Source organism: Sorex fumeus, unplaced genomic scaffold (assembly GCF_029834395.1).
Source record: "Sorex fumeus unplaced genomic scaffold, SorFum_2.1 ptg000129l, whole genome shotgun sequence".
Taxonomy (NCBI): Eukaryota; Metazoa; Chordata; class Mammalia; order Eulipotyphla; family Soricidae; genus Sorex; species Sorex fumeus.
The window spans coordinates 7,479,716-7,501,890 of record NW_026606186.1 but is presented as its reverse complement, the minus strand read 5'-3'; the positions used below and the strand labels follow the sequence as shown (position 1 = coordinate 7,501,890).

The window sequence follows — 22,175 nt, the reverse complement described above, 5'->3', positions numbered from 1 at the left end:
ACGTTTGTACTTTCATATCTAGGGCAGGGATGTGTACTGGGCACTCCCTCTCATCTTTGGAGACCAGTCTTCCCCAGTTCTCTCTTGAGCACAAATCTCTCTCTCTCTGTCTCTATCTATCTATCTACCTATCTCTCTCTCTCTCTCTCTCTCTCTCTCTCTCTCTCGCTCGCTCTCTCCCCACTGTGAGGAAAAGAAAAGACGAACCCAAAAAACACTATTGCCTCTTTCCTCCCCACTTCACGTAAGTCACCTAGTAGGGTACCCTGGCTTCACCAAGTATCACATCACCAATTACTTCCAAATGACAAAAGAGACGTTACTGGGGCCTGCTCGAGGCAATCGACGATTAACAGGATGATGAAATGAAAAAATGAAATGACAAAAGAGAAATCAATTTTTCAATGTTTATATTTTACTCACTTGGTGCAGTAAGAACACAGTTACCTTAATGCTGATCACAGCAGTGCAGAATAAGTGAACAATTAGAGAATCAAAGGATGGTGATTGGTACTGTAAAAAATCTCGAGGGGCGGCCAGGGAGAGGCCCGACTGCTCTCCCTCTCGCAGCCCAGGTTCTGGGAGGCCCCAGGACTGCTGGCCCAGCCGGGGTGGCCTGAGCCATGGGGCAGACAACGGAGGAAATGAGGGCCAAGCCGATTGATTGATCAGATGCCATTTATTCCAATCTCCTCTCCATTGTCCTCTGATTCTCCTCCTGCTTCTTCCTCCTCCATGCTACTTCATTCTCCTCCTCAATCCCCCTTCATTCTCCTTACTCTGAACCGGATCTTGATCCCCCAGCCCACTCTTACAGGCTAGTTAAATCCCAAAACCATGAGAGGCTGGGTTTACACATAGGTGTGGTCACAATCAATAGGGTTAAAGTTTTTTCCCTCAGGGAATGCTGCTTCTAGGACAGATTCTTTTTGAGCAGGACGACCCACCCAAGCGTAGAATCCCATGGGTGTGTTTCTCCTCTCCTTGTCCAACAAACGTATAAGCATTCATAATATTAATCATTTTGTATGGACACAGTAAGAGATGCATTAAACTTATAGAATTGCTCTCCTGGGGGTCATCTCAATCTCAAACTACAGTGCTCAGGCCAGATTAGTCTTTCCTATCCCTAGCATGGTCCTAGTGACGTTACTTTTGGATCATGACAGCATTTATCCATGATCAAGCTCTTAATTTATAGTTAAGAATTGTGGCGCTTTGGCCTGGCCCATTTTTGATGCCAGGGTAGATCACAGCTTGACCTGGGTCCCTTCAGTCTCTCGTCGGGACCCTGCTTTTGGGGTGGTAGGAACTGAGGGCAACTGAGGCTTAAATTGAGAAAGCAGATGCCCGGGAATGAATAATATTAGAAGTCAATTAAATCCCAAGTTACAAAAGCATAATATTGTCTTCTTGTGTCGAAACAAAAGGACATTGCCCTAAAGCAAACTATTCAAAAGACATAAGAAGAGGAGAAAGGCAATGTTAACTTACAAGTTCAGTGTCCTAGAAAGATCTGACCTTACAAATTAACAGAGACTGATTGGGGGAATAAGCTGATTAACTGGTTGGGGAAGAAAGCATAGAGAAGTGAGAATGGGAGTGACTCAGGAGCACTTTGATGGGTGTGACCCATAAACCTAAGCTCCTTGTGGCAAGGCAGAAAGAACAAAGCAATGTCATCCTACAGGTACAAAGTCTCAAAAAAAAAAAAAACCCACATTAAAATGAAAAACAAGAACCAAGTTAAGGTTGCAGCTTACACTGACAAAACGTTTTGTGTGAGCCTTGATCAGAGGCTCCATTGCTTTTTTTTTTTTCTTTTTGGATCACACCCGGCAATGCTCAGGGGTTACTCCTGGCTCTTCACTCAGGAAACACTACTGGCGGTGCTTGGGGGACCATATGGGATGCTGGGAATCGAACCCGGGTTGGCCGTGTGCAGGGCAAACGCCCTACCCATTGTGCTATCGCTCCAGTCCCTCCACTGCTTTTTAAATTTGTAGTTTATTTCTTCTTGGCAGGGGGCACACCTGACTGTGATTAGGGACCATTCCTGGCTCTGTACTTACTCATCATGACAGCATTCATGATGTCAGGGTGTAATTTATTTATTACAGTTAGGCAACATGGCTATAATAGTGTTAATATGTGTAGTGTATAAAGTTACTGCAACCCATCACCACCTCTGCCACCTCTAAGATCATTAAAGAAGGTTTGAGAATTAGTAGGGCTGGTACTATATATATTTTTGAATCTCTGTGAATTTTCTTAGGTATGGTCATGGTTAGGAGGGACTTTGTTCTTCCAAGATGCCGCGTCCGGCGCTGCGGGGCCAAGCCAGGGGAGGGCCGTCAGGGTGAAATCAGCACTCGAGACACACAGGGTTCCGTCATTCAGGAGATGGCATGAATGCGTGTGTGCGTTTATTCAGAGCACTGGTACAGACTTAAGTATGTTTCCACAACCCACCCAAAAGAAAGGAAAAGGTGATGGGACGTGGGAAAGTGGATGGGACGATGAATAGAGCCATGCACCATTGGTCAGCCACCTGGTGACCCTTTCGACCTAATGCTACCGGTCGGAGCAGCCTGCTTTGTCACAGTTTTGACATATCCATAAAGACTGTGCTGTTCCTCATATATCATTTACAAATCATTTACGAGGGTGCATTTTCCCCAAACTGAAACCTCCTGTACTGGGAAGTTGCCCAGCTTTGAGCAGGACAAAGGGGGAATGAAAAATCAAGCATTCTTTTACTTGGTCAGTAGGCAACACCAAGATGCTGTGAAATACTTAAGGCCAATGTCAAGATGTTCGCAGTTTACTTTCAAAAGATTCCACAAAAATGCAAAACAGCATAAGAAACACATGTTAACTATTGGTATTGTTCAATGAAGGATACACCAGTATTAGTGGTAGTATGTTTAAATGTTCCTGCAGGGTAAAAAGTTTACAAAATAGGGCTGGGGATGTAACTCCACAGTAAATCACTTGCCTTGCAAATGTGTGACCCTGGGTTTGAACCACAATGCTAATAAATGTTTTTTAAAACATAGGTGAGTTTTTTATTGAGGTTGGGGGCAATGGTTTCAGGGCCACACCAGCAGGGCTCAGACTTACTCCTAGCTCTGTTTTCAGGGATCACGCATGGCTGGGCTCACGTAATATCAGGATTTTAACTGAGGTTGGCCACATGCAAATGCCTTACCCCTATCTAGCAGAGTAGGTGCTAGGCCTGTGCTCTTAACGCATGGATCAGATTCCTGAGTGCCAAAATGTTTTGTTTTGATTTGGGGGACACACCCAGCAATGCTCAGGAATCTCTCCTGGCAGTGCTTGGGGACCATACGAGGTTCCAGGGATCAAACCAGGTTGCCTGCATGCAAGGAAAGCACCTTAACCCCTGTACTCTACAGAACCAAAGACTTTTTAAGTGCATTGGGTCATCGATTTTTGAGAGTTTTAGGGTCGTAAGAGATCATCTAACTTAAGAGTTATGGAAACTTCTGGCTTGGTGTGGCATCATACACTGGACAAGGTATGAAACTGAAATCCAAAAATATTTGCATGTTGCAAATGAGTGAAATAACTTACTGAAATATTCTCAATCAAGAACACACAAATTGTTGTAAAAGATCATTTAATCCACACTCTTATTTCACAGGGGGGGAAACAGATCCAGAAGAAGGAAGAAGGAAGAGACTTGTCCGGGGGAAGAGAGTCAGTTACTAAGTGAGTTTCTGTCACTTTTCTGGTCTCTGCTTTCCTGAGGAATAAAGGACTGGGGTGGGGGCAATGGGGTGTATGGTGAGTGGAGCAGAAAAGACTTTGGGAGTTATAACAGCAAGGAGGAACCCCTCAGCTGGCACTTGTGGTGGATTATAGACACAGTCCATACAGGGTGGGGTTCTGAGACAGATCAGAGTAAACTGGCTCCCCCATTATAAGTCCTTTTTCTCTTAAAATTCTAATTCTTGAAGCCTAGAGAGAATACAGTAGGTAGGATACTTGCCTTGCAGTGGCAGAACTGGGATCAATCCACAGGACCACATATGATCCTCTCCACCCTCTGAGCACAGACCCAACAGTAATTCCTGAGCACTCCTGGGTGTGTTTTCCCCATCCAAAAGTAAATTTTATTTCCTCCCTCCTACCTGTTCTCTCCACTACCTTTTTTTTGTTTGTTTGTTTGGGCTTACTCCCAGATGTGTTTAGGGCTTACTCCTGACCCTCCGCTCAGGGATCACTCTTGGTGGGCTTGGAAGACCATAATAGGGTGCCAGGGATCAAACCTGTGTCAGCTGTGTACAAGGCAAGCAACCTACCCATTATGTTGTATTATCTCTCCAGCTCCTCCACTATCTCTCTACATTCCTCTCACATGTCTTATCTCTGCACCTCTGACCAACTGATATATCACTTCACGCAAGACTTGATCATTTAGATTTCTCCAAGAACCTGGTATCATGGAAATAGGAATTTTGGAACTAGACAAGAGAACTAGACAAGACCTGATTTCAAATCCTGATCCAATTGGAATAGCCACTTAACTAACCCTGCTAAGTCTTGGCTTCTTAATCTTCCTCCCCCTGAATTTGTGAAATTCAGTGAAGTTCATCATCCAACATTTATTGAGCCCTTCCTCATCAAGGACCAGGCAGTTACAGCTGGGGACAACACACTTGGCATTTATTTGAAAGCATTCTTTTTTCTAAGTATTCTTAAGCATTCTTTTTTCTAAGTATTCTTCATTCTTTCATGAATTGACTCATGATTCATCACCATTTCACATATAGGGAAACTGAGGCATAGTTGTGGGGCTATTATCTTGCCTTGGAAGTCAGCTTCAGCTTTTTTCCAGAATGAAGGAGAGTTATATCCTACAGAGGAAGGAAAATATAGTCCCTGCCTATATGAGACTATGTGTCGAGAGAATGTGAAATCTGGGCTACGCCTGGGACCCTGTCACAGGTAGTTATCAGATTGCTTTTACTACACCTGAGCTGGAGAGATGGAACATTCTAGAATTTCCACATTTCATGTCTGATCACTGTACTCTAGAATCTCTCATCTTTTAAAGCCAACTCAGTATGGAATATATTTTCATTTTCAATGAAAACAAACGATGGTTTGTGAAAGTATTTTTTGTTTGTTTTGGTTTGTTTTTGTCTTGGGGAGCCCACCTAGCAGTGCTCAGGGGCAACTCCTGGTGTTGTTCAGGGGACCGGATGCTGTGCCACATTCAAACTGGGCTGTGGCTGCAGTGGCTCCCTAGGCAGGCCCTTAACCTCTGTACTATCTCCCTCGCCAAGATTATTTTTAAAAAGTTCCTGTTTAGCCATCTAATAACTCCTCTTCTAGATATCTATACTAAGAAAATGATACAAAATATAGCTCCCCCCCAAAAATAATAATTGTTTCAGCAAGAAAATGGTTATCTATCCAGTATTCAGGAACCTGGTGGTATATCCTAGTATCGAAGCACTGTCTGTCCTCCCGTTGTTCATCAATTTGCTCAAGCGGGCACTAGTAACGTCTCCATTTTGAGACTTGTTGTTTTTTTTTTATTTTTTGGCATATCTAGTATGACACAGGGAGTCTGCCAGGCTCTGCCATGCAGGCGGGATACTCTTGGTAGGTTTCCGGGCTCTCCGAGAGGGATGGAGGAATCGAACCCGGATCGGTCGCATGCAAGTCAAATGCCCTACCTGCTGTGCTATTTTGCTTTAGCCTGGTATATCCTAATAATGGGATATTATGGAGTCATTAAAAACGAGTTAATTTTAAAATGTATAATATGTCCAAGTGTTTATAATAAATATTAAACAGAACACAACTAAATTCAAAAAACTGTTAATGTTATGTAACAACAAAGTCTCCAATGGAGACGTTACTGGGCCCACTCGAGCAAATCGATGAACAACGGGAGGACAGTGACAGTGACAGTTAATGTTATGAATATCAGAGAATATAAACCGAGAAAAAATAAACTAGAACACTGAAAACAGTCTTTCTGACTACTAGTGTCTGTGCTTTGGGTTTCAAGTGGTATTCAGGTGGCCGGAGGCCCCTCACAGCAATTCTTAGCCAATGGGGCAGCAGTTCAAAGCAAGACCTTAATCAATTTGGTGCTACTTGCACCCCAAGGTGCTGGGAATTGTCTGAGGCACCCCAGCAGTGCTGGGGGACAGAGGTGGGAACTGCTCAGGAAATCCTTAAAGTTACACCCAGCTATGTTCAGAGGACCATGGGGAACCAGGGCTCAAACCAAGGGATAACCCCTATACCATTTCCCTAGCCCCGAGAAAAATTCTAAATCTCTGTTATTAATTACAATCATCAGAACTCTTCCAGTTAGTCAATTCTTAAATATTCAGGAAAAGTAAAATTAAATGTTAAAGCTAACATTTAATTCCAGGGGTCAGTGCAATTATACATCGGAGAAAGCATTTGCCTTGCACATGGCCAACCTGATTTAGTCCCTGGCACCCCATATGGTCCCCTAAGCATGGCTCAGCAGTGATTCCTGAGCACAGAGTCAAGAATAAGTCCTGAGCACAGCTGGGTATGGCCCCCAAACCACCAAAATAATAATAATAATAATTATTATAATTATAATAATTATAATTATAATAGTAATATTAACAACAATAAAGCTAACATTTAATTCCAGTTTAATTTTCCCACCCCTAGAATACACATACTTGGAGTTTTAAATAGAAGAAAAATCTTACATAGCAATCTGTAGGATAACATTGCTTTGTCCTTCTTCCACAAGAAGCTTAGGTTTATCTGGTTACACCCATTAATCTGGTTACACCCATCACAGTGCTCCGGAGGCACTTCCACTTCCATTGTGTTTATCTGTAAACAGTCTTTCCTATGCTCTCCTTCCCACCCAGTTAATCAGCTTTCCCCTTAATCAGACTGTTAATTTGTAAGATCAGTTTCCCAGAAATCTATGATTTTATAAGTATGAGTGAAATATTACCTTTCTCCTCTCCTTATGCCTTATGAACAGTTTACCTTAAAGTAATATCCTTTTTTGTATAGATACAGGAAGACCGTTAACATTATGCTTTGTAACTTATGATTTGATTGGCTTTGAATATTATTCACTCCCAGGCATCTGCTTTCTCGACTTAAGCCTCAGTTGCCCTTAGTTCCTAACACCCCAAAAACATGGTCCCGACGAGGGACTGAATGGACCCAGGGCAAGCGGTGAGCTACCCTGGCAGTGAAATGGGCCAGGCCAAAGTGCCACGATTCTTAACTATAAGTTAAGAGTTTGATCATAGACAAATGCTGTCACGATCCAAAGGTAACAACGAGACAAGGATCCTGCTAGGGGTGGGAAAGACTATCTGGTCTGAGCACTGTAGTCTGAGATCGAGATGGCCCTAGGAGAGAAATTCTATAAGTTTAAGATATTTCTTACTGTATCCATACAAAATGATTTATATTATATATGCTTATATGCTTGTCGAACAAGGAGAGGAGAGACACACCCTTGGGATTCCGCTCTAGGGTGGATCCTCCTGCTGAGAAAGGATCTGTCTTAGGAGCGACTTTCCCTGAGGCTAAGATTTCTACCCCTATTGATTGTGACCCACCTATGTGTAATTGTTCCCCGATTCCTCTTGGAGAGAGATATAATGAGACTGTAGATGGGGCATAGGGGAGCAGAGACAGAGATGAAGAGAGGATCAGAATAAACTCCTACCAACCAGCCTGGCCCTCGTTTCCTTTCTCCGCCTGACCATCGCCATCGACCTCCCCGGGTGGGAGAAGGGTGAGACTACCGAACGCGGGCAGCGGGAGAGATAGAGCCACCGCCGCTGTGTGCTGCGCCCCCCTTTGTGTGAGTTTACACAGCAATCATTATAAGTATACAGAAAAAAAACAACAACAACTAGAAAGTTACCTGAAAAAATCATAACAAATAATATTTTTGGTTGGTGAAATAAAAGGGCTTTAATGGTTTTTTCACTTACCCACTTTTATTGTGTTTTTTAGAATCGCAATCGATTGCTTTTGTAATAAAAAAAATCTTTGCAGGCTTTCTTTCTTAAGAGACATCAGGGGCTGGAGAGATAGTACAGTGGGTAGGGCATTTGCCTTGCACGCAGCCAACCCTGGTTCGATCACCAGCATCCCATATGGTCCCCCGAGTACCGCCAGGAGTAATTCCTGGGTGCAGAGCCAGGAGTAACCCCTGAGCATCGCTGGGTGTGACCCAAAAAGCAAAAAAGAAAAAAAAGAAAAAAAGAAACATCAATGGGACTCAGTGGTCGAGCATATACCTTGATGTCTGAGGTCTTGAGGGAGGAAAGGAGGGAAGAAGCGAGGTAAAAAAAAGAGGGAGGAAGGAAGAAAACAACCAAGAAAGTAACAATACCACTATAACAGAGCTTTAATAGCATTTAAAAAATAATGTAGAAGCATATTAGTAAATAAAAGTCTGCTATGTTAGCTGACCATACTATAAAATACTATGTCCAGGATGATCCTGATCCAAGGCTTTGTTTACAAATAAATCCGAAAAAGTCTATGTAAAAAACAATAACAAAAACCTTGAGATAAAATGTAATAAAATATGAATGATGCTTTGCCATAGGTGACTGAAAGAGAGTCATTCTAATTTTATTATCTTTGTCTCTATATTTTAGTAAATTTCCTTCTATTGGATATTAATTTTCTAATATGCAAACAAAGTTTTAAAAAGTGACATTAAGGGGCCGGGATATAGTACAATGGTTAGGGCACATGGCTCCTGACCTCGGTTCAATTCTCAGCACCACATGGTGCCCAAGCATCACTGGATACAGCTGGGAAGGGCCCATGCAGCACTGCATCAGCGGGCCCCTGCTCTCAATAAACAGGCCCAGTTGTCCATAAACCTCCAGGGAGGTCCCCAGACTTCCTGAACACCACTTGGGAGCCTCCCCCTTCGTCATCCTATAGAATGATATGAAACCAAAAAGTTATCTCGGCATGGGAATGAGATGAAGAGCATCATACTGATAGATTCCCCTGCAGAAACACCAGTTCTCCAGCTGGAGACAAGCTGGTAAGGCAGGAGCCGAGGGCGGTGAGCCCTGGTCTTTCATGCTGTGCTAGACCTAATGGCATCTGACCCCGACACCACCGCACAAGCAGAAAGGGGGCCGTGTGATGGGACAACCACCCACATCTGAAAACCTTAAAAAGACCGGAGTGGAGAACACGATCTGGGAGGAAACTGAAACTGCCTTCGAGGGATATGGATCAGATGACACGGACCTATCACTTACAAGTATTTGTTGAAGGAAATGCACCAGTTCCATTGCAAACAATGCACAAATTACAGAAATCTACTCCGAGACCCGGCTGAGACCTCAGGGAACATCTGAAGACAATTTCCAGTACACTGCTTTGAGGATGCTCTGTAAATATTGACTGGAAAAAAATAACATCAATGTCAGGCTAGATAATCTTGAAGTAAACAGCTCCACATTCTGGCTTCCTGTTTGTACAATTTTAAGTCACTTTATTGCCAGCCACTGTGTGAGTCAGCCTCTGACTGAATCTAAGAATTTCTTGACTTTACATATAATAAGGGACTACAAAGACCAGCCGAGATGCTGGTGGACATGGGAAAGACAGAAATTAACCATATGCAGAGATACGTAGTTTCCGGTACAATGAGGAATTTGCAACCAGACTGTCAGTTCAGTCTATTTCCAAATCACTATCCTCACTGTGACAAGTGGCCGAGTTACGCACAGATGTCAGCACCAGGACTTCCTTTTCTGGAAGCAATCCAAATTCCTGTAGGAAGGCTTCAAGGTCCACAGCGAAGAAATCGTCCCCGAGTTGGTCGGTGACTCGAACAAAATTACCGATGAGTTCTCCTCCCTTGTAGATGAGCAGGGTGGGGAGGGCATTCCTGGTGAACCGACTGCTGGCCCCGATCACCGAGCTCTTCACTCGGCAGAATTTGACAGCCGGGTACTCAGCAGCCAGGCAGATCATGCAACCGTTCATGGCTTCGGTCCCTGGGATGCCGTCCTCATAAATGTGGACCATGATGAGTGTGCTTTTCTGCTCTTTATCAATCATATCCAGAAATGCTTCGCCGCTGGGGATCTCGAAGACCTGCTTGAACTGGGGCCCCCTGTGAAGCTGCTGCCGCATCTCCTCCATCCTCTGCTTCCGGTACTGCTGCAGAAACTCTTCATCATCTTGGTCTTCGCTCAACCTGGCAAACTCCTTCAGGGTCATCTGTATGAGGATCGGTAAGCGAGCATGAGGGAGAGAGGGAGAGAGAGAGAGAGAGAAACTCAATCCTTATGTTCATGTAGTTAGAACCACATGCTTTGGACATACACAGCATTCTGCCTGGCGCTACGCATACATTTTATCTCACTGAACTCTTGGGATTGCTCCACTAAGAAAGAACTTCCAGGGGTTGGAGAGATGGTATAGCGGGTAGGGCTCTTGCCTCGCAAGCAGCAGACCCAGGTTTGATCCCCAGCATTCCGTATGGCCTCCTGTGCCTTACCAGGAGTGATCCCTGAATGCAAAGCCAGGAGTAAGCCCCGAGCAGCACCAAGTATGGCCCAAACAGAGGAAGAAAAAACCAAAAAACAAAGGAGAGAGAGAGGAGAGAGGAGAGAGGAGATGAGAGGAGAGAGAGAGAGAGAAAGAGAAAGAGAGAATTTTACTTACTCCCACTTAAGATGAGATTCCAATATTTGAAATTATTTCAACAGGTTTATAGAGGCAACAAGAACAGGATTCAAACTACTTTTTCTAAACCCAAGTTTTGGGGGCTGGAGTGATAGTACAGCAGGTAGGGCACGTGCTTTGCACGTGGCTGCCCTGGGTTTGATCCCCGGGATCCCCTATGTTCTCTCTGAGGCCACCAGCAGTGATTCCAAGTGCAGAGCCAGGGGTGAGCTCTGGGTAACACTGGGAGTGGCGAAACACACAAACAAGCCCCAAAGCTCTGCAACCTGTGCTGTATCATTGGCGGCATCTAGATATCATTACTGATGAGTTGCCTACTTTTTGACCATCCTAACAATACCTTTTTGGAGGGGGGTGGGGTGGGGTAGGGTGGGAGGGTTGTTCTACACTTGATAGTACTCAGGGGATACTCCTGGCTCCATGCTCAGGGGTCAGTCTTGGTGATGCTTGGGGGACCATACTAGGGTCAGCCCCCTGTACCCTTGATTAATAATTTTATAGGCTGTTTTGCTTTGGTTGAAAACAGGAAATCAAGAACCTTTAAGAAGACTACTCAGGGCTGGAGTAGTTCAGTGGGCTGAGTACACTGCATCATGTGGGAGGCCTAGGTTCGATCCCAGCTACCACATGGATTCCTGAGCACTTCCAGGAGCGGCCACTGAGCACAGAGTCAGGAGTGGCCCTCGAGTACTGCTGGATGAGTCCTCCCCCAAAAAGGAGGCAAAAAAACAAAAAGAATATTCAGGGACTGGAGCAATAGTAAAGCGGGTAGAGCATTTGCCTTGCATGCGACTGACCCGGGTTTGATTCCCAGCATCCCATATGGTGCCCCGAGCACCAGCAGGAGTACTTTCCTGAGTGCAAAGCCAGGAGCAACCCCTGTACATCGCCAGGTGTGACCCAAAAAGCAAAAAAAAAAGGTAAAGGTAAAGGTAAAGGCCCTCCCGTTGATCGTCGATTTGCTCGAGCGGGTCCAGTAACGTCTCCATTGGAGACTTTGTTGTTACTGTGTCTGGCATATCGAATACTCTCGGTAGCTTGCCGGGCTCTCCGAGAGGGGCGGAGGAATCAAACTCGGGTCGGCCATGTTGGCCGCTTGTAAGGCGAACGCCCTACCCGCTGTGCTATCACTCCAGCAAAAAAAAAAAAAAAAAAAAAAAGTCATAACAGTCCAATTCACACTAAACAGTGATATATATATGTATTATTTTCAGTCATCTACTGAGCAGTTTTGAAGTACCAGTGAAACAGAAGTCTGTTTTTACTATTCATCGTAGCTTTAACTCCTTCTTTGTGTTTATGAGTACTCTTTGATAAAATGCATACAATGCACTATATTTTGTTACCTGCTGCCCCCACCCCCCCTCCATTTCTAGCGCCATCAGGGAGCCACCTCTGATGCACAGGAGGCCCAGTGGTGCCTGGGATCAAACCCAGTCCTGGTGCGCCAGGCATGTGCTCCAGCTCTCTGCCTGACCTCCCCAGTTCCCAACGCTTTGTGGTTTTTATTTGATTTTAGTTTTGTCTGTGTGTGCGCCTGGAGGTGTTCAGGAGGCGGTCATGCCGTGCCAGTGCTTTACAGCTGAGTCACACCCCTGAGCCTCTCAGAGCTCTCCACTCTGACTACTACAGGGGCTACTTCTGACCTACTGGGGTCTTCGCTTTCATCTAAGGCCTTGACAGCATCCACGTGATCAAGGTGAAGGGCCCCCACTCCCCTCACTTACCCTTGCATGGGTTCTCTAACCCTGGATGCTATTTCAGCCAGAGCTGCTTTGGGTCACAGTTAACAATCTCAGACACTCTGAGATGTTTGTCTGCGGTCAGATGGCATGAGGGGTGGGGGGTTGGGGGAATAGGAAGGTTAGAGGGGGCGTTTAACACTGAGAAGATTAAAGGAAGGGACCTAACTGGCCACATCACATGGATCCTCAGCTTCGCAATGTGGACTGCCTGGTTAGGAATCAGTTTCAACCCAGGCAAAATGGAGCAACACGAAGAAAAGGGAGAAAACTCCAGGTCAGAACCTCAATTCTCATCAACATTTACTAACTCCCGACCTATCACCTCTTTATATTCTCTGGGGCACATTCGGTGGGCTCCGGCCACTCTCCCAACCGGGGTGGCCCAGGCCATGGAGCGGACGAAGGAGAAAACGAGGGCTAAGTTGGTTGGTTGATCAGTTGCCATTTATTCCATTCTCCCCACGTGCCTGCCTCAGTCTCTCTGGGCCCCCCATTCTAGTCTCACTGACTCTCATTCCCATCTCCTTCTGTCTCTCCCGCTCATCTCTCTGCATTCCATCTCCCAGCCTGGGCTCTCTCTCTCCATGTGCCTGCTCCTGTGTTCTTCTTCTACATTCTTTTCCCTCTGTCCCCCGTCCCCGCTGCTAGTCCTCCATGCTCCATCTTGCTGCCCTGCTCTCTCTCTCTCTCCTCTCTCCAACTCCCTCGATTCTCCAACTCCCCAGCACTGGGGTACACCAGTCCCCAGTACCAAAATCAACATAAGAAAGCCCTTCCTGACAGTCCATCAGGCGTAAGAGCTGAAACACCACTTAGGGATATTCCTCTTCTTCTTAGTCCAATAACTTAATTAACAGCTTAATTAACATCTTAATTCTACTTCTTAATATTAGTTATTTTGTATGGACACAGTAAGAGATAGATTGAGTTTGTAGGGTGGCTCTCTTGGGAACATCTCGCCACAGGCTCTGACTACAGTGCTCAGGTCTGATTAATCATTCCTAACCCTAGCAGGGTCCAAATCTAGTTATTGCTTTTGGATCTTGACAGCATTTGTCCATGACCATACTCTTAATTTACAGTTAAGCATTATGGCACTTTGGCCAGGCCCATTTTGATGCCAGGGTAGCATAGCTCACAGCTTGACCTGGGTTCATCCAGTCCCTCATAAGGACCCTACTTTTGGGGTGCTAGGAAGTAAGGGCAACTGAGACTTAAGTTGAGAGAACAGACATCCAGGAGGTAAATATCATTCAGAGTCAATTAACTCCCAAGTTACTAAAGCATAGCATTAAGTGTCTTCTTGTGCACATACAAAAAGGACATTGCTCTGAATTAACTATGCAAAGGACTTAAGAAGAGAAAAACAATATTGACAAGTCAACAGAGTACAAAGAAAGAAGCTGCAAATAAACACAGAGGAATGGGAGCACTGTGATGGGAGTAACCCAATAAACTTAAGCTTCCTGTGGCATGGCAGAAAGGATAAACCAATGTTATCCTACAATCTCTGAAGGTTATTTTTACTGTTTTGGTGTTGGGGTACATCTGGCGGTAAGTAGGACTTACTCTGTGCTCAGGAATCACTCCAGCAGGGCTCAGAGGAACCCACATGGGGTGCTGCGGATCAAACCCAGGTCAGCTGTGTGTGAGGCAAGCACCCTCTTGCTATACTATCTCCCCGACCTCCCAAGTTACTTTTGGACTAAGTACAAAAGAGCTTGGGGAACAAATTCCATTTACTGAACACTTCCCAAGGCCAAAATGGTGCTGATGACAATACAAGCTCGGTGGATAAGAGGGTCCCCAAGATCTCTAGCAGCAGAGCTGCGATTCAGACCCGGAAGGGTTCAGATTACGAGTGATTCCTCACTCTCCCCTGAACCATCCCACCTCTGGAGGCACTTGCCTCCCTACGCCCCCAACCCCGGCCATAGGACAGCTTTGGAGAGGAGCCCGGCCCTGCTCCGTACCTTCCCACTGATCTTCTCCTGGAGGTCCTTCTGCTTCTGCTGCTCCTCCTCCTCGTCCAGATGGGACCTGCAGCTCATCGAGAGCTTCTTGATCAGCCGCTCCATCTCCCGGCACTGCTCCTCCCTTTGCTCGGTTTCCAACTGCTTAAAGCGGCGCCAGTCATTGATCACACCCTTTGGACCTGGGATGGCAGGGAACATGGGAAAGTGACCCGGAAGGCTGAAAAATTACAGAGTCACTCCCTTCTGGAGGTACAACAGCATCTGGCTAAGGCTTAACTCCAGGGACCACATGACACACTGGGCAGCATGGTCCACACACCGAGATGTCCACTGCAGCATGGCTTACGATTATTAAAGGATCAAGACCAGGCCCAACATAAAATGAGTGGAATAAATTACAGGCTGGAGAGACTATCTAGGAGGTCGTGTGCTTTTAGATACTTGGCCCTGCTTATGGTTCCCCGATCACAGCCAGGGGATCACTCCTGAGCACAGAACCAGGAAAAGCCCCAGAGCACTGCAGGGAGTGGCCCCCAAACCACTCCCCCCAATAATAATAACTGTAGCACTGTCCTGTCCTCCCGTTTTTCATCGATCTGCTTGAGCAGGCACCAGTAACTCTCCATTGTGAGACTTGTTAGTGTTTTTGGCATCGAATACGCCACGGGGAGCTTGCCAGGCTCTGCCGTGCAGGCGGGATACTCTCGGTAATTTGCCGGGCTCTCGGAGAGAGATGGAGGAACTGAACCCAGGTCACCCGCGTGCAAGGCAAACGCCCTACCCACTGTGCTAATGTAGAACTGTAGCACTGTCTTCCCGTTCGTCGATTTGCTCGGGTGGGCACCAGTAACGTCTCCATTGTGAGACAATAAAACAATGAAATAAAATAACCATAAAATAATAATAAAATAACGTATTACTCATTTGTTATTTTAAAAGAAAAATGCCGACTCGTAGATTGTGGCAGCTGTTCCTGGCCATAAAAGATGGCCAAATAAATTGGGCAAAAAAAGTAAAAAGAGCTGGCTGTACAAATATTTATGGTTACTATATATGTGTGTGTACATTTGCATGTCCATAGGAAAAGGGTCAGAATGTAAACTGTTGACAGTGGTCATGTAAAGAACACTTCAGGTTTTCCTGCCTATGTTTCCATAGGATCTGAATGTTTATAACAAGATCGTGCTGGGTTGTTCTGTTTTCAGGATATTCCAAGACCACCAGCCCCCCATATTCTATACTTCTGCTTATTGCCTTGGTATTCCTGGTACCTCCCCTAGTTTCCATCCATGTACCTTGCCCTCTAATGGATCTGCCATGCGTCTTCTTGGGCCAATGAATTCAGAGCCCCAAATTTATGAATTAGTACGTGTTTCCAATAGTGCATCCTTGCTGATAAACATGCCAGGTCCTACAGAAAGGGTGTTCCTTAAGCCTACTTTCTGGAACGAGAGGATGCATGACGCAGACCTCTGCTGACCCACAGGAAGGCAGGAACATGGGTGAAAAACAGATCTCTGCCAGCCAAATTTATTTGCTACCCAAATAACTCTTGGTTATTAATTACCACGGGGGTGGAGGGAGGGAAAAGACCTCAGTGAGCATGGGTTGGGATCTGAGTCAGCAGCAGAGTATTTGCATGTGTAAAACCTGGGTTCAATCCCCAGCACTGTCCCCAAACCAAAATCTACGTGAAGAAAACAATCATCTACAATAAATCCTAAGAAGAAACTAACTTGAAAAGTTCTGGCAGTTTCTAGAACAGGAAGACCCAAACATAAAAAAAGAGGCCAACGATTACTAAATTTATCTCTGTATCTAATGGTGTTCCCAGTGGAAACACATGGTTATGCAAGCTCCTAAACTTGCTTTGGGGGCTGGAGAGATGGCACAATGGGTAGGATGCTTGCCTTGTACACAACCAACCTGGGTTCATGCCTGGGACCCCATGTGGTCCTGAGTCCCACTGAGAGGGATCCCTGAGCACATAGCTAGTGGTAAGCCCCGAGTACAGTCCAGTGTGACTCCCCAAGACAAAACAGAAAAGCAAAATATAAAGAAAGAAAAACAACAAGGCTGGGAAGACAGGTCAAAGAACTGGCGCCTATGCCTGCATTTGTGAGGCTCTGAGTTCAATTCCTGGTAGTGTGGCTCCCTGAGCACTGTCAGGTACTGTCCTGGTGGCCCGCAGGACTTCTGGGTCCCCAAAGCCCTGAGTTGTCAGCCACAGAACATAAGAGCCAGGTATCACCAAGACTGTTCCCCAGACACCTCCCAAAACAACAAAAGGAAGAGCATCAATGTGCTATCTCTAGAAATTCATCCTATAATATAAGCATACTTGTTATTCAGGTGATATCAAACCACCATTATTTTAAGAAGTTGGATTCTACCCCAAACTAACCCAAGCTACTCGTGTGTTGCTGTGTAGACACATATGTCTTAGGCAGTGTGAAGGCTCAAAGCAGATGTGAATAAGGGTCAACACTGGGTTATCTCTGGAAGTGGGGCTGAATTAAAGGAAGTGGTGGAGAGCCTTCAGATACTCACTTGATGGACATCTTAAAACCGTTCCCCAGAACTCCGAGTTTTCCAGTACCTGTGTTCACTGAGATGCCTTCACCCGTCCCCTCGGCGTCTGCGATCATGGGTCCACCAGCCAGAGCACCGCTGCCTTCGTCCTTGTCCTCGCGGTCACTGTCCTCCCCCTCGCTGCTGCTGTAATAGTACTGCAACTTCTCCCCCAGTAACTTGTCGTCCAGGGTCGTCATGATGCCTGGAAGAAAGAGCCACAGAGAGATGTGAACCTGAGGGACAGGAGTTCCCTTCTGGGAGCAGGACCCTGAAAGCGACTTTCTCTCCTAAGTAAAATGTCAACATCTCAACAAATCTGGATCTTGACCCTGAGTGATACCACTTATCACAACTTTTTTGTTTTGTTTTTTTGGTTTTGAGGCCACACCCGGCCATGCTCAGGGGTAACTCCTGACTGACTCTGCACCCAGAATTAGTGCTTGGGAATCACAAGGGATGCCGGGGATTGAACCTGGGTAGCCTGCATGCAAGGTAAGTACCTTATCTGCTTCACTATCTTTCCAGCCCCTTAACATGACTTTTGTGTGTGTGTGGAAAGTAAAACTAAAGCAAAACTAAAACAAATAAGGGAAGTTTCTCTGTCACGCCAATGCAAATGATATAGCTCAGATGAGACCCAGGACACGGGGCTCCAAGATATGGAAGGTGGATGTCAGTCTTCTGAGTAAGTTGCACGGTACTTGAACCTTGAGTTAGAGACTCAATACTGTCTAGAAGCTTTACAGATATTTGATCTCTTTTTACCTAACAGTGTTAGGTAACTGAAAAGCTGGATACGAATCCTCAGAAGAAAACTATCAAAAGCAACATCAAAAGCATGATGCTGTGCCACTCACTTTGCCAAGTCTACTCTTCTCTCTAGCTTGCAACCTCCCTGTTAGCACCTGGGAGACTTAGGATGGAGGGGCACTGGGGCCCCAAAAGTTTGGTTAAAACAGGCCATGACAAGATTTCCTCATTCCCAAGTGTTTGTAAGGCCACAGTTAGGAGGCCGGAGCAATAGCACAGCAGGTGGGAGTTAGCCTCCCACGCTGCTTGGGGGTTTGATGCCCAGCACCCCATAGGTCCTCTAGCCCTGTGAGGAATGATCCCAGACTGCAGACACCCTGAGCACAGGCGGCTGTGGCCCCCAAACAAAAACAAACCAAAAAACCCCACAGGTAGAACGTAGCTTCTGCAACAGAAATAGTCAGAATTTGGTGGCAAAGGCAAAGTGGGGCCCCAAGCATTCTGAGCAACCTGAAATGGTGTTTCTTCATTACATCATTATCACAGCATTATCATCAGACCTTCTGGTCCTATTATAAAAATGACTGTCCCTGGGGACAGGGAGCTCTTGAACTAACCTGGATTAGAAATCTGGGGGAGGACCCCACAGTAGGATGGGGGTGAGCCATGCCTAAGAAGTGGCTTTTACTAAAAGCAAAGTTCCCCGCCCCCATCCCAATTAAAAACGGGGTCAGAGATAGCTCAAAGGGCTGGAGAGCATCCTTTGCAGGCTGAAGACGGTCTCCATCCTCTGCAAGTGTGAAGACCCCAGAGCTGAGCAGGGAATAGCTCCTGCACACCGCCAGGTGTGGCCCCCAAACCACAAGTTAAACTAATAAATCATGTGTTTTTTTTTTTAAAGTTGCAAATTCTCCAGCCTGGTGCTGAAGGAAGCGGTTGCGCGGTGGAATCAAACATCAAAAGCCCTGGAAAGACGGTACCAAACGCAGAGTCGGATGGAGATGGGGAGCTCCAGGAAAGAGGCACTGAGAAGGGCTCCAGGACCGAGCCCCGGAGCCAGCAGCGGGGTCCGTGGGACAGAGGCCAAGGATATGGGAGAGTCCGCGCAAGAGACAGCGCCCCAAGAGGAACTCGGGCACAAAGGAGCCCAGCGCTGCAGCTGAATGACAGGAGAACTGGGAAGCGAAGGGGGCTTGAGGACGGGGGCGGGGCCAGCGTCGAAGCATGCGGAAGAGGCGGGCCTCCTGGGGAGAAACGTGAAGGGGCAGGGCCAGCAGCGAGGGCGCGGGAAAGGCGGGGTCTAGTAGCGGGAGGAAGGGGCGGGACTAGCAGCTTGAGCGCGAAACCCGCAGGGCAAGGAGGAGAAAGGAAGTAAGGGGCGGGGCCAGCAGCGAGGGAGCGAAATAGGCGGGACCTTGAGGCAGGAGGAAGTAAGGGGTGGAGCCAGCAGCGAAGGTAACGGCGGGGCCTGGTGGCAGGAAGTAAGGGGTGGGGCCAGCAGCGAGAGCGCGAAATAGGCGGGGCCTGGAGGTGGGGGAACGGAAATAAGGGGCAGGGCCAACAGAGAAGGAAAAGGCGAGGCCCGGAGGCGAGAGGAAGTAAGGGGCGGGGCCAGCAGCGAGGGGGCGAGTAGGCGGGGCCTAGAGGCGGGAGGAAGTAAGGGGCGGGGCCAGGAGCGAGGGCGCGAAATAGGCGGAGGCTGGAGGCGAGATGACAAGGCCAGAAGTGAGGGCGCGAAATAGGAGGGGCCTAGAGGCGGGAGGAAGTAAGGGGCGGAGCCAACAGCGAAGAGAAAGGCGGGGCCTGATGGCAGGGAAAGGGGCGGGGCCAGCGGCGAGGGGAAAGGCGGGGCCTGCTGGCGGGAGGAAGGGGCGAGGCCAGAAAGCAGGGCGGAAGAGGCAGGACTGGACGCAGCAGAGGGGCTCCTGGTGGGGGTTGGGGGGATCCCGGAATGGGTGGGGAAAACCAGGAGGGCGGGGCGAGCGGAATCCGGGGCCCCAGGGGCGTGCCCACAGTCCGTCTGACGCAGCCACCACCTCCCCTCGTCTTCCATGCCTGCCGCTTCTTCCTGGCTGACCTCAGTGCAGTTCCCGGCCCGGCTCGACGCGGTGTCCTTCGGCCAGCAGTTCCAGGCTCTTCACGAGGAAGGAAGAGCCGGATTGTAGGAAGGAAAATGGAACGGCGTTTGGAGCATTCGGAGAAAAGCCGCTGACGTCCCGAGCGAGCGGACCAATGAGGTGGCTCGTTGCGTCAGGGCCGGGACACACCGCCCAATGAGAATCAGCTTCTCCGTTGGCGTAGAACAGCTACGGGTCCTCCCTTGGACAAAATACCTTCACGATACAGATACGCTTGAAAGCTGCTGTTTTTGCCTTGCTTTGAACCAGAAAGTGAGCTGTGGAGACGTTTATTTTGCAGGCGGCCGATCCTTCCCTAGACCAAGTGCAGAAGCAACCTGAGCCACCCCGCCGCCCTCCGCAAAGCAGAAGTGCACTGTATGCAATAGAATTTAAGCAAGAAAAATCATCTAGTCACCTTCCAGATTTCCAAACCTACGAACATTTTATTTTGCGGAAGTGGCGGGGAGGCGGTGGTGTCGACCACACCAGTGCTAAGGAGACGGATATGTGTAACTCCGTAAGGTTCGCAGCCCTCTCCTGCGGGATCACTTCTGGTGGTGCTTGGGGGATTCTGTGGGAAGACGGGGTTCAAACGAGGCTCAGCCACATGCAAGACAAGTGCCCTACCCACTGCTCTATTGCTCTGCCCTCGCTATCCCCCCCCCACCAATTTTTAACAATAGAGTATGATAGTTATGGGAGAAAGATTTATAAATTTGTGATTACATGGCCACTCTGCCATTGTCTACAAATTTGTATATGTGCATGTTTGTCTGAAAAGCTGTTTTTCTCTCACCAATCAAATACATCAGAAGACCTTCCCTCAATTTAAAAACAATTCATTGAGGGGCCAGAGACACGGTACAGTGTGTAGGGCATTTGCATTGCATGTGGCCTATCTGGGTTGGATCTCTGGCACCCATATGGTCCCTGCGCCCCACCAGGACTGATTACTGAGCACAGCTGGGTGTGGCCCTAAAAATCCCCTACAATAGTAATAATGAAAATAAATGAAAAAGATCCTGTGGTGACTTAATTTTTCCCTGCAGCATGAATCAAGATTCTGACTTTTATGTGAGTAGCGTACATTTGTCATCTGCTTGAAGTCAATGATTTCAGCGGTCTCATACCTAAGGACTAACATTATTATTAATAACCACTGCAATAGGGTCTGGTGGAATCAGAGGAAGTCGGTATCTAGTTGCAGTGCCTCAGCACAGGAGAGAGCCAAGCATACTTGTTAAATGAAAGCTAAATGAGGGGCTGGAGCAAAAGCACAATGGGTAGGGCATTTGCCTTGCACCCAGCTGACCTGGGTTCAATTCCCAGCATCCCATATGGTCCCTCTGGCACCGCCAGGACTAATTCCTGAGTGCATGAGCCAGGAGTAACCCCTGTGCAAGGCCGGGTGTGACAAAAAAAAAAAAAAAGAAAGCTAAATGAATGTTTAACTTTTGTTTGTGCTCAGAAAGGTCCTCTTCATCCATGGTGGTTCCTTGTCCATCAAAATCCACTTTAAATTTAAGGTGCAGTCCTCAAGGCAGCTCTCGGTGTTGACCAACACTAGTTTCCCTGGGCAAGCTAAGCTTCCAGAGAAGCCATCCACATCTCTACTCTTTAGATCTGTACCACTACAACCTTTTCAGTGCAAGACCCAATTCTTATTTCATTTGAAAAACAGAAGCAGTTAGAAATTTAGATTTAGAGAGTTCCACACCCATCTCACCGACCTCACCCCCCCAATCTTCGGCCAGTATACCAATGATCCCCTAGTCTTTGTACCTTTTAATCACATGGGACTGGAAAGAGTAAAGGATTAAGGTGCTTGCTTTGAAGGGGCCAAGCCTGACTCCATCCCCAGCACCATGTGTGCTCCGAGCACTGAGCTGGGAGTCATGCCTGGGAGAACCACCAAGTGTGACCAAATCCCCTCCAACCCCTATCTTTCCCCAAAGTCACAGTGCAGTATAACCCATCCTCCACCCCAAGATAAGGGATTTTTGCCTGCAACTCCCCTTTTCTGATCCCTGCTTTATCAGACTTTTGTTCTGCCTCAAACTATTATGCTTTTCTAGATTTCATTTCTAAGAAGGAAAACAGAATCCTTTGATGTGATTATCCACCTTTCAGATACACTCACTTAATCACTTAATCACTTCCCGTTAGTCTCGATTTGCTCGCGCGGGCGCCAGTCACATCTCCATTTGTCCCTGTCGCGTGCTAGTGTAGCCCAATGGCATCTGTTCGCTCTGGGAACATGAAGAGCCTCAAACCGA

The 22,175-nt window shown here is 47.0% G+C and overlaps 1 protein-coding gene across 1 annotated transcript; it reads right to left on the bottom strand.

The window, feature by feature from the left end:
- Positions 1-8,356: 8,356 nt before the first annotated feature.
- PDCL (phosducin like) lies at positions 8,357-19,987 on the bottom strand. The gene is made up of 4 exons (XM_056138643.1): positions 19,857-19,987; positions 17,055-17,231; positions 14,453-14,634; positions 8,357-10,266 (listed from the first exon to the last, which is right to left on the bottom strand). Exons 2-4 carry the CDS (start codon positions 17,224-17,226, stop codon positions 9,715-9,717), a joined length of 906 nt encoding a protein of 301 aa, XP_055994618.1. The 5' UTR covers positions 17,227-17,231; positions 19,857-19,987; the 3' UTR covers positions 8,357-9,714.
- Between the last annotated feature and the right edge of the window lie 2,188 nt (positions 19,988-22,175).

Excerpts from the sequence above, each read along its gene's own strand:
- PDCL (XM_056138643.1), bottom strand. The coding sequence starts at position 17,226 with ATGACGACCCTGGACGACAAGTTACTGGGGGAGAAGTTGCAGTACTAT. Across the intron at positions 14,635-17,054 it reads AGGCATCTCAGTGAACACAG|GTCCAAAGGGTGTGATCAAT; the intron begins GTACTGGAAAAC and ends CTGCCATCCCAG. Across the intron at positions 10,267-14,452 it reads AGGAGAAGATCAGTGGGAAG|ATGACCCTGAAGGAGTTTGC; the intron begins GTACGGAGCAGG and ends ATCCTCATACAG.